This window comes from Epinephelus lanceolatus, chromosome 5 (genome assembly GCF_041903045.1).
Source record: "Epinephelus lanceolatus isolate andai-2023 chromosome 5, ASM4190304v1, whole genome shotgun sequence".
Classification (NCBI taxonomy): Eukaryota; Metazoa; Chordata; class Actinopteri; order Perciformes; family Serranidae; genus Epinephelus; species Epinephelus lanceolatus.
Genome location: NC_135738.1, coordinates 13,297,920 through 13,309,712, shown reverse-complemented (window position 1 = coordinate 13,309,712; position 11,793 = coordinate 13,297,920). Strand labels below are relative to the sequence as shown.

Below are 11,793 nucleotides of genomic sequence, written 5' to 3'. Positions count from 1 at the left end.
GCCGGCCTCCAGCACTGGCAGCTAAATAATGATTACAACAACATAACCCTCCTCTGTGATACCAAACATTTAGAGGCCAGAGAAGATGAATAGTCCACACCCACGACTCAGCCATGAGCCTGTATGTCAAAACAAAGTGGGAGTTCACTCCTGAGCAGTCATAGAGGAGATGTTTTGGGTTCAGCTCAAATGTTAAAAATTACAGTCTGCAGTGAGAACAATGTGAGACCTGTGTCCGAGGCCTTTAAAAGATAAATATGGCGAAGGAGCTATAAACTGTGTCTTCAGGCAGATCCAGGAGGATCTGTGAGCCAGCTCCACGGTGAGCCAACAAAACAAATCACAACACAGAATACGCTCGTCTCTGAATAAACAGCGCAGCGTTATGGGTTGTTTATTGAGGTGCTGCAGCTGCAACTCTCTAGTTCCCTGCACCAATCCTCGGAGAACAATGTGAGGATGTGATTATTTTTGATAATCTCAAGGTATGCTGCCAGGCTGTGGAAAAAGCTCGGCGGTGTAAATGAGAGTAAAACCTCAAACAGGAAACAAAGCGGTTTGGTCTACACTGCTACTAATGCATCAATCATTAGCTGATTCGTAACATATGATCTCTCTTAAATATGAAGTATTCATTAAGTAGCTGTTCTGGATCACATCACATGATCTCCAAATGGAGTTTGCCAGTTGTCAGGACATTGCAGCTGTCCAAACTTCTATTTTGAGAAAAAGAATATTCAGCAGGATCTGAAAAAACCCAGCAGACTGATTTGGCCGATAGCAGAGACGTATGTTTATGAGTCATTAATTTCATTGGAATCATGATGTGTGCTCTGTTTTGTGTTGAATAAAAATGAGCTGAATAAGCTTCGGATAAAACCTTTTCAGTTCCAGTAGCAACTCATAATCATGACCAAAAAAATCCTTCCCTTTACCCGACACTGGTTTGAACCTTTGCTGGGTTCTTAGAGTACTCAGGATGAGTGGCAGCAGCAACAACATTTTGATTGGAATAAATAGAGGAATGACTCGAAATCCAGCAGGAGAAAATCCAAGGATAAAAACTGTGCACACTGTGTGATTGAAAAGCGACCACACACTCCACCACTACTATCACCTGACCAAGAGGGGTCAAAGGTCAGGGTCAGCTACAGAGAAACTCCAAAGAGCTGATTTACTGCGCTGATCATAAATCAACTCTGTTCAGCAGCTTTGAGGAATTTTCCACTGAAGATGATTCTTTACTGGTCAGTTTTTTTTTAAATGATTTTCAGATAGAGTGCAATAAATTCCAGTGTAAAAGTGAAAGTAAACAGCCTCATCTTTACTACACATTCAAGCCAAGGGCCCCCCCTGGTGGTGGAAATGAGTAAGTAGATTATTTCGTGCTTGCTTTTGCTCTAAATTTAAATGCTAGTTTATTTGCAGTATTTTTGATTTCACCCTTTTATTTGAACCACACAGAAAAACCATCACCAAACGTTACAGTTTTGAGAAGCACCTCCTGACTCCATTGCAGAGCCCCTCATCCATTGCACTGGTGGCATCTCACCTAGATCAATAAAACAGTATCTGAGCCTAACATTCACCAAGGCTTTTCATTAAAATAGTTTTTGTCTTGTTTTCCTTCATGAAAGGAGCTGTAAGGGAACATTTTTGATAGCTTTGCGATATTTGTTTATGTGTAATTAATGCTGTTTGATGCTGTTGTTGCTGTAAGATACATCTGAAAAAATGTGGACCTGTCTTAAACAATTCTCAAACAATGTCTATAAGCACATTATTTTGCTTGCTGTAGCCTGAACCATTCATTTTACTCATACTGGCAATTATTCCTAACACATTTCTAATACAATAGAATCCACAGTCCTTCTTACTAGCAGATATATATGCTAAAGTTTATCTTAAGATTTCTGCACAAAGAATTGAATGTTTTGTTGTTGTTTTTTTAAATTAACAGTAGTTCTTTATTTTCTAAGAATTATTTATTACATTTTTTATATACAACACAGAACAAAGCAGCTCAGACATGACATGAAAAATAAAACAAGTGGCTAAAATAAGTAAATAAGAATAACAAGAATAAAAATAGTGGGCATCATATCCATCCCCAACATTCATCACTTCCTGCAACAACATAAAAGCAGCATTAAACAAACAAATAGGCTGTATAGACAAATAACAAGGTTACAGGAAGACTGATTTACAGGGAATGTACAGAGATTGGCTAAGCTGATTTAGAAAACCCTGCAATATGGAAGATGACAATGTAGGTCCAATGTCCCAAAATTTAAAAAATGATCTACAGAGGAGATTAGCTCAGAGTTAAATAATATGGTATATCCTCCTGAGACCATGTGTGACATCACAGTTTGGGTTTACTTGACCGTATACTTCATTCTACTTAACTTAGACCTGTTGTCCTCCTTTGTGGACACTTTTTTGTGTCATCTAGTGGTAGTAAGAGCACAACACACTAATCCATGTAAAAACAAGATGGCAGCTATCCCTGCCAAGTCAGTCTGCAGCTGATCCCGACACAAAAGTAGACAAGGTACAAAACCTGATCACATTTTATGGTTGAACCTTATTTATTTGTGATTAATATTGTCTGTAGTTTGATATGGCAACACATTTCACCAATTTTAGCAACAGTAGCAAGCCAAGACACATTAAATTAGGAAGTACTTGTTTGAAGATGGTGGGACTTTAGTATTGTCTCGCTTGAGGACATTGGGACTTAATTATTGTTAACAGTGTTTCGTTTTTTTTTATACTTATCGGGTCCTACTGATCCCAAATAGCTAGAAGAATTTAAAAAAGCATACCAAACAAAAGGTCAGGTCTCAGGCAGATATGTTAGGTTGGAATTTTAAACTATTTCTCTAGCCCTGTTTTTAACTTACTTGTTGTTTAACTCTGTTTTTATTTTTTTTAATCAGTATCTTTCATTTTGTTTTTGATAAGCACTGTATAAACAAAGTTTCTTCTTCTACTTGTTGTTGTTGTTGTTGTTGTTGTTGTTATTGCTTTTGGGCATAGCTTACAGAATTTATTTCAAACATGCTAATTCTTTATAGGTGACAATTTAAAAGTCAAAAGTCAAAACATAACAGAAAACTGTAGCCTATTGTTAATGTCTGTAAAATATAGCACCTTTCAAATTGTTCTACACTGTTATCAGTCATCTTCACATGCTTATGCTTGTTCATTGAGATATAAATGAATAAATAAATAAATGAATAAAGAAGAGGCGCGCCTTGTTGTCGACACCACGCCTTCCTGTGATGTCATCAACACGCGCCCTGTAGACAGCCCTGTAAGCGGTAAGCATTTAATTTTTTACCAAATAAAATAATATTCAAACCACTTATCTGATGTTACATTAACGTATTATATCTTGGTACGTATGTGAAATATATTTACATAAAGACTGAGTCGCTAGCTGAGTGTGAAAGCATCAGCAGCAGCGGTGGCTAGCTAACAATTTTGTTGATTCATCTCCATCTGTGTCGACAGTTTAGCTAAATACGAGCTTTTTCTGAAGCGCAACGCTAAACATCGACAACATCAATTAATAATGGAGTTTCATACAACCCTCAGTCAGCGTTTAGTGCCAGTTTGTTACCTTTTGGACATGAAAGACGTTAACGAGTCTGAGTTTTGTCTCTTTCACTTTCACAATCAGCCGCAGATTACTAAGCGATTCTGTATGTAACATAGTGTTTTAACGCTTAGCTAACTGGTTAGCTCAGATAAACTTCACCGCTATTTATTAAAGAATAAGGGGAACTTTGTGTTTGTTTTCAACAGTGGGAGAGTTTGACTGCAGTCTGCAAAAATGGTGAGTTAACGCTAATGTTTTCTGTTGATTTGTATTGCTGATGTGCTGCTCAGCTTCTTTCTCTCTATACGTTAAGTTGTGAGATGAGTACAAATCATCTCTGCAGCCTCTCAGCTTCATGACAGGAGTGGTAGTTTAGGCTGAAGCTATAACTGCTGATGACCTCAGAGGTCTGCCTTCAGATGCTCTCCATGGTCTTATAATAGAGCCTGGGCGTTGTACATTATAAGCAATGTATCAGTCAGATTTCCTCTGATTTGTGGGCCTCAATTATTTTAGTTTTCAGAGTGCTAGGCAGCTGTCTGGAGGAGCCCATGGCTGCTGATTGTTGGGACAAGGTTTCAGGAGTCAGTATTTATTAGTGTAGCTGTCAGGACACTATTGTAATCCCAGGTATTCTTCTTCTTTCTTCTTCTTCTTCCGAGGAAATCATACTTCCCATGGGTGAAAACTCACCAGACTTTGCACAAAGGTCCAGTCTCATGCCAGATATCCTCAGCTGTAAACTCAAGCCAATAGTCCTGATGGTGGCGCTACAGCAAGCGTCTAAAGTTCAAAATTTGAAAATTCATAACAAATCAACCATACGTGCTACAACTTCACGACTTTCATCAAACTGTAGCCCCAATACTGAAGAAACTTTTGTACATTTAAATCTATTAAACGTTATGAAGTTCATCACTCTGTTCAAAAACTGTAAAACTTCTTAAACCTATCTCCTCCCACAATTTTTGCTCAGTTGACACCAAACTTGCTTCAGAGCATCTTCAGACTGTCCAACAATTGATTTGATTTATCAAAAATTGAGCCTACAGTGCATCAAAATGTTTGACTGTAAACGGTACTATAAACATATACATGCAAATTCTTGCTAAATAAATCTTCAATGTTCAAGAAAAAAATGACAAAATTCTAGAGTCATGGTAGATGGTGTGTGGCAAATTTCAGAATTTTATCTCAAAAACTGAATTTTTGACAGCATTTTGAATTTTGCTCTAATGTGAACAATTGGAGTCAATGTAAAAATGGCAATTTTAAACATCAGTTTTTCACTTATGGAGCAAATCAATCATTGTTACAAACAAATTACCAACATCTCCATGCTGTCTAGATGCAATATGTGTATTTTCAGATTTTTGTTTCGATAACTGAATTTTTTACAGTGGTTTGAAATCTGCTTTTCCATGCATGGACGGCTGCTAAACCTGCACGTCTGGCTTAGTCAGTTTGTGAAGCTACACATGAATTGTCACTGACTAATTAGCTCAGTGAGATAGAAATTGATTCTTAGTCTCGGAGGTTGTGAGTTCAAGCCTCAGCTGATGCAAAAGGCAGATTGTGTTGCTAAATTCCTAAATGTCTTCCAATTATTCTGCTTGTTGCTCAGAATTGCCTAAAAATGCCCGGACCCGACCCATCGCTGTGCAGCAGCTATAATGAAACTTTGAAATTTGCATCACAACATGGCCTTTCCTAGTGATGGCTGTGAACAAGCCATAGCCCCAGCAAACTAATTAAGGTGTTTGCATGCCACTGTAAATGTTCAGTGAGCATTTCATCAACAAGCAAATTTAATCATATTCTGGACAGCATGCAGCTGCTTCATTTACAGCCACAAGAAAGTGAACAAAAAACAAACTTTAGTAGAGTAAATGGTCACAGTGAGAAAACCCAACAGACCTGTTTGGGGTTAACACCACATTTTCTAGCTGAAGGTGTTAATAAGATGTCTATAAAAGAAAGCTTATGTATTGTTCCTGGAGTAGGCCAACAAAATGATTAAATTACTTGTATCTCTGTGGTCTTTATTCAAATTTATGTTAAGTTCCAATAAGTCTTTGTGTGTTTTCTGTTTCCTTTTAGTCTCGTCGATATGATTCAAGAACAACCATCTTCTCACCAGAGGGTAAGAGCTCTCAATTATCGTAGCTGATGAGGCCTCAAGTTGTGTACTGTGTGTTTTATTTCTTGCCTTTCAGTGCCCCGTGCTTGTGTCCTCATCTTGACAGCTCTGTGTGTAATTTTCAGGGCGTCTGTATCAGGTTGAGTACGCCATGGAAGCCATCGGCCATGCTGGCACCTGTCTGGGGATTTTAGCCAATGACGGAGTGCTGCTGGCTGCTGAGAGGAGGAACATTCACAAGCTGCTAGATGAAGTGTTTTTCTCAGAGAAAATCTATAAGCTGAACGAGTGAGTTACTTCTACTCTACTAGCTTATGAGGCAATTGATTGGCAGTGTGCAAATGTTTGTAGTTTCAGGACAGTGAGTCGTTTGTGACTTTGAACCTACTGTGACATATTTCTTTAAAAGCTTGTATCAGCCTGTGACTGTCAGTAACAATTAGATTTTTCAGTATACAGAGGAAGGAAATCACTGTTGCGACGGTCCTACATCTTCCCTTGTTCTTGCAGAGACATGGCGTGCAGCGTGGCAGGAATCACATCAGATGCCAACGTACTGACCAATGAGCTGAGGCTTATAGCACAGAGGTAAGCTCCCGTTAGGAACACTGTTTTCTTCATTTCTGCTGCAGCCAAATGGTTATAGTGGGAGAAAACACAAATATATAAATGTGATAAACTGTGTTGCGGTCGCAGGTACCTGCTGCAGTACCAGGAGCCAATCCCCTGCGAGCAGCTGGTCACAGCTTTGTGTGACATCAAACAGGCCTACACCCAGTTTGGAGGTACAAAGCAGCACTGTACAGTTCTGTCTTAGCAAGAGACGAGTGTCTCATCTACATACAGAGTTTACAGCTTTAAAGCTGATCTATACAGTGGCCAAATGAAGTGTTTTCTTTTCTTTCAGTTGGAGTATTTGGCCTAGCTTTTCACTCTTTATTTTTTTCTCATTGGTCTTCAACTTGTAAATCACTGGCTGTCTAATTTCTGCACTTTTGGTTGGACTCAGACACAGGCATTTGAAATGATTAATGTAAAATGTACGTTTATTTCTTAGTTTCGTGCTGCTTGCCCCAGAATGCATTATGTCTGTGTCTTTCCTGGATCCTCACATTCGAGGTGGCGAGCACAAAGTTAGCATGACCTACAGTCACAATCATGACAATAAGAACAAGGTTTAAAAATACAGTGATTTTCCTTTAACACCTTTTTTCAGCTCTTTTGAATGCTTATCTGTCTTTTTGCATCATTGTCTCAAGCTTAAATTTATGGTAGGGTGATGGACACTTAAAAAGTGTTGCCCAAAAGAAATTAAACAGTCACGTGTCATTTTATATTTATGCTTCAGTCGACATGGTAACCAGAGACCTCCTGTGTTTCTTTACAAACTGACGACTATCACTAGTGCATTTAGTGAAGTGTAATCTGCACAGACGGCTGTTTAAATCACATAAATATCCAGCTGTATATGCGTTTTTAATTTATTAACCGTGTCTGTCTGTGAGTGGCAGATTTCCCTCACTTGCTACAGTGGGTTGGCACATAAAATCATCATTCATTCATTCATTCATTCATTTTCCGTAACCACTTATCCTGTAAGAGGTCGCAGGGGCTGGCTGGAGCCTATCCCAGCTGACATTGGGCGAGAGGCGGGGTACACCCTGGTCAGGTCACCAGACTATCACAGGGCTGACACATAGAGACAGACAACCATTCACACTCACATTCACACCTACGGCCAATTTAGAGTCACCAGTTAACCTGCATGTCTTTGGCACCAAAGGGCTCCCTCATCCCAGGGTTCAAACCAGAAACCTCTTGCCATGAGGCGACAATGCTAACCACTGCACCATAGTGTCACCTGAATAAAATTGGTGAATCAATTGATAGAAACACTGTTGATTTCTTCAGGTGGAGCTGACATGAAACATAATTTGGATCAGTAAATGTCTGCTGTCAGTCAGCCTGGTGAAGGCAGCTGCTGCTGACAGACGGCTGCTTCTGTAGATAGAGATGCTGAATGCGGCTCATAATTGGTGTGGTTTGAAAGCGACTATCTCCATGGCGGCGTTAGTAACACTACCCAGTTACATTGCCCAACAAAAAACGACGATGTCTGCGACGTAACAGATTTCTCAAGGTGTGTGACATGAAAGGTAAGTGTTAAGCAACACTTTGATTTGTTGAAAATGCGTCATTTCTTTTGAGCGACAGTCTTCGAAAGTGTCAAGCACCCAACCATCATTTAAACTCAAATAGAAGTTCTGAATAATAGAAGTTAATACAGTTATATGGGATTCTAAAACTACAAATAAATGGAATTAAAATCAGTTTGATTGTACATAAATAATTGTGGAGTACTCTCTTTGTACTCTACACTCTCCACTCTTTGTTACAAAAAAATCAAAGTTAGGAACACTGGAGGCACTTCAGTTGAATCAGTGTGATGACGTCACCGTATGTGTGTGTGTGTGTTTCTTCTCACAGGAAAGCGTCCCTTTGGAGTCTCGCTGCTCTACATGGGCTGGGATAAACACTATGGCTTCCAGCTCTACCAGAGTGACCCCAGTGGAAACTACGGAGGCTGGAAGGCCACGTGCATCGGGAACAACAGTGCTGTAAGTCTCTCAGCAGTTTTAAATTATTTAAAACCGACACATGTGGAGTCTGAATAATTAGATTTGATTGCTGTGCAGATGTGGTCAAACCAGCTGCTGTTCCACACAGCGACACTGGAGGGCGCCACTGCACAGAGGTTTTTTTTTTAAACACTGTGTCCATGAAAAGAACCGGACGCTTACAGTAAACAGTCATGGCCTACTTAGTGCCGACTCTGGGGGCAGCTAATTGTGTAAGTCCTGATTCACGGTGGCTCTGCTAATCTCAGTGGTCCTCCAAAGAGCTGCACACAAAGCATTGTGGGTAATGGAGCCTCCTCAAGCATTGTGGGAACACTTTTGTCCACAAAGAGGCCTTTCGGTACCCTGAGTGCATGCATGTTTTGTTTGGGTGTCTCCAGTGAGGAAACACACACCTGATCCGGACAGTGGTAGTGTTGTGCTGCATACAGTGAGCCGTTCAGGAGCAGATATGAGATCTGGCAGCAGGTGGTCGTCTGAGAGCAGAGACTGAACCGAGGTTTTAAATGCTATCTTCACAATTGAAAACAGATGGGAAGACAAGTTTTGCACGTCCTCCTACGTAAATTCTGCAGCCCTAACAAGAAGGATGGTGTTTTGGAGTGATTCTTACTTTGTCTCTCTTTGTTTTCTTTGCTCGCTCCCAGGCGGCTGTCTCCATGCTGAAGCAGGACTTCAAGGAGGGAGAGATGACACTTTCCACAGCCCTCGCCCTCGCCATCAAAGTCCTCAATAAGACCATGGACGTCAGCAAGCTGTCTGCAGAGAAAGGTGCAGATTTGTAGTGAGAGAGATGCACAAATAGACAGACAATTTGGAAAAAGCGTAGCTTGTTTACAGCAAATTAATGTAACACTCAAGATAAAGATAAAATAGATTTAATAACTGTAACTTCAAAAGAATAGTTTGGATCTTTTGAAGTGGGGTTACAGAGGAAGATATACTTTCTTAATCCCTGAGAGGAAATTCATTTTTTTTAGTCTGTCATCTTATACACACAGGCCCAAAATACGCACACACACACACACACGCACAAACAGCATCTATACATGCATTAAATGAAGAGACGTCACAGTGAGGCTGCCTTGGACAGGCGCCTCAGGCGAACTGGCACCTCTCCAGCTACCAGTCCACACTCAATGCTCCAGACAGGGACTTGAACCAGTGACCCACTGGGTCCCAACCCAAGTCCCCATGGGCTGAGCTACTGCTGCCTCAGTGCATCACATACAGAAGATGGCAGGAGTTGAAAGGGAAACTAAGCCGTGTACAGGGCGGCCGCAACAAAACATATTTTAGCCACCTGATAAAAATCAATAGCAGTAAGTGTATGCTACATTTAGAATATTTTCACCACTTAATCTTGCCGTCAGACAGCAATTTCCAACAGGTCACTGAAGCCGATACATCGCTCTTTTAAAGCCAGACTCCACTGAGGAAAACCAGTGATTAAACATTGCTGAATTTACAATTTACAAAAGCAGTAACGTTAGCTTGCTGGACACAGGAGCTGCTGGTCTACTGCTGCTTTAATCAGTTAGTTAGTTTGTGTTATTGTGTGACTGTGGTGACTCTGAACAAACCCTTTCAAACGCCAGAATTGCACAGTAACACAAACTAACCAATCAAAGCAGCTCCTGTGTGCAGGGAGCTAAAACTACTGATTATGTAAATGCTGGTGGCTTTGACGAGCGCACAGATGAGGAACTGAAGCTGTCAACAGGTTCCTCAGCGGAAGTCGCTGTCTGATGGTAAGGTGACAGTGAAAGTTTTCTAAATATATAGTGTACACTGAAACTGATGGTGACTTTTTTAGGTGGCTGAAATACATTTTGTTATTGACCCCTCCACAGCAGTACATTGCTTAGCTTTAGTGGTGGTACTCCTGCCTGCTTCTCCAAACTGGGAGTGTGCCGACTGACATTTACTGTACGTAATACACTGACTACGGATACGTATCTCATACAGCCTCACTTCAAATGATCTGAACTGTTCCTGTAAGGGTGCGGCTCAACAGGAAAACATCACAGACTCTGCCGCAAAGTTTCTTGGTGTCTTTCAGCTCGTTGTTTTGATTTGGCCGCCTCAACTTTACTGTTTACAGCAGACAAACACAGTTAAAGACCAGCGGGTGAACACAGTAAAAGATATTTCCTACGGGGGCTGATGGAGACCAAAAAACAGAGCTGAAAGTCAATATTAGACTTAAATTCATTGGTTTGCATGACTCCAAGCGAATGCAGACATCGCTCTGTGTGTGCTGGATATGCAAATAGGCAACTGTCTGCTAACAAGGTCATTGTAATAACTTGATTAGGTAATAATATGTCAATGTTGTTTTTACAGTGTATTCCACAAACTTCAAGTGGCTGAAAAACAACAAAACAATTAATATTACTTTAACAAAAAATCCTCACGTCCTGTTTCAGTATCAATAAATCATGATCGATCAGCTGACAGACATTAATGAGACTGCTGTAAACAAAATGAGCCGTTACAGGAAGCTGTCGTTATGTTAGCTTCTCTAAAAACAAGCTTGTTTGTCCCAGATGAAGTTTGTTTATGCTTGAAGATGCGTGATTGATGGGCGGGCCATTTGACAGCGAGACGAGTGATTACACCTTATCAGCATGTTTTGTGGCATTTGATGTGACCTCGTTCCAACATTTCATACCGCCTCAAACTGAAAAACACATGGTGCTTATAGATATGCTTGATATGTGACATATGACACATCCCAAGCTGGTTCCTCACCGTCTGTTTCTGTGTGTTTGTTTCAGTGGAGATCGCCACTCTGACCCGCGAGAACGGAAAGACCTGCATCAAAGTGCTGAAGCTGAAGGAGGTCGAGGAGCTGATCAAGAAGCACGAAGCCGAGGAGGCCAAAGCCGAGAAAGACAAGAAAGAGAAAGAGCAGAAAGAGAAGGACAAGTAGTGATGCTGTCCTCGTTGAGTTTTGCGTGTGAGAACGAATGTGAGTTTTCAGGTGTGTTTGCATTTGTGTTGTTTCGTAAAATAAATCCAGGATGATGAACTATCGACTTGAGTTTCTTTGTGTTATTTAATGTGTTTCAAGGACGAAAAGTCTGTATCAACCCACTTTAAAGGTTTAAAGTAACTGATCCCCTCCATTACATTCATGGTTTACAGTTGAGATCAATATGAGATTAAATATTCTGTTCTGGGATGCAGCAGATGGTCTTAATGTATTCTGCATGAACTGTGTAATGCATACTTTAAACAGTTATGAAACGGGACATCATGATTACACAATGATAAATGTTTATGTGGGGATGATGAATGTTTTCCAGTCCTTGTTATGAAACAGGAAGTGAGTGTTTTGGCTGTCAATCAGGTGTTCTCTTCTTGGTTTAGCTGAGTCGGGGTAATAGTGACGGTCAGGAGGG

At 40.5% G+C, this 11,793-nt stretch overlaps 1 protein-coding gene across 1 annotated transcript; it reads left to right on the top strand.

The window, feature by feature from the left end:
- The first annotated feature begins 3,252 nt into the window (after positions 1-3,252).
- psma4 (proteasome 20S subunit alpha 4) lies at positions 3,253-11,425 on the top strand. Its single transcript, XM_033634095.2, has 9 exons — positions 3,253-3,326; positions 3,814-3,844; positions 5,708-5,750; positions 5,873-6,035; positions 6,258-6,335; positions 6,444-6,532; positions 8,235-8,365; positions 9,034-9,157; positions 11,167-11,425. The coding sequence occupies exons 2-9, from the start codon at positions 3,842-3,844 to the stop codon at positions 11,319-11,321; spliced, it is 786 nt and encodes a 261-aa protein (XP_033489986.1). The 5' UTR covers positions 3,253-3,326; positions 3,814-3,841; the 3' UTR covers positions 11,322-11,425.
- The last annotated feature ends 368 nt before the right edge of the window (positions 11,426-11,793 follow it).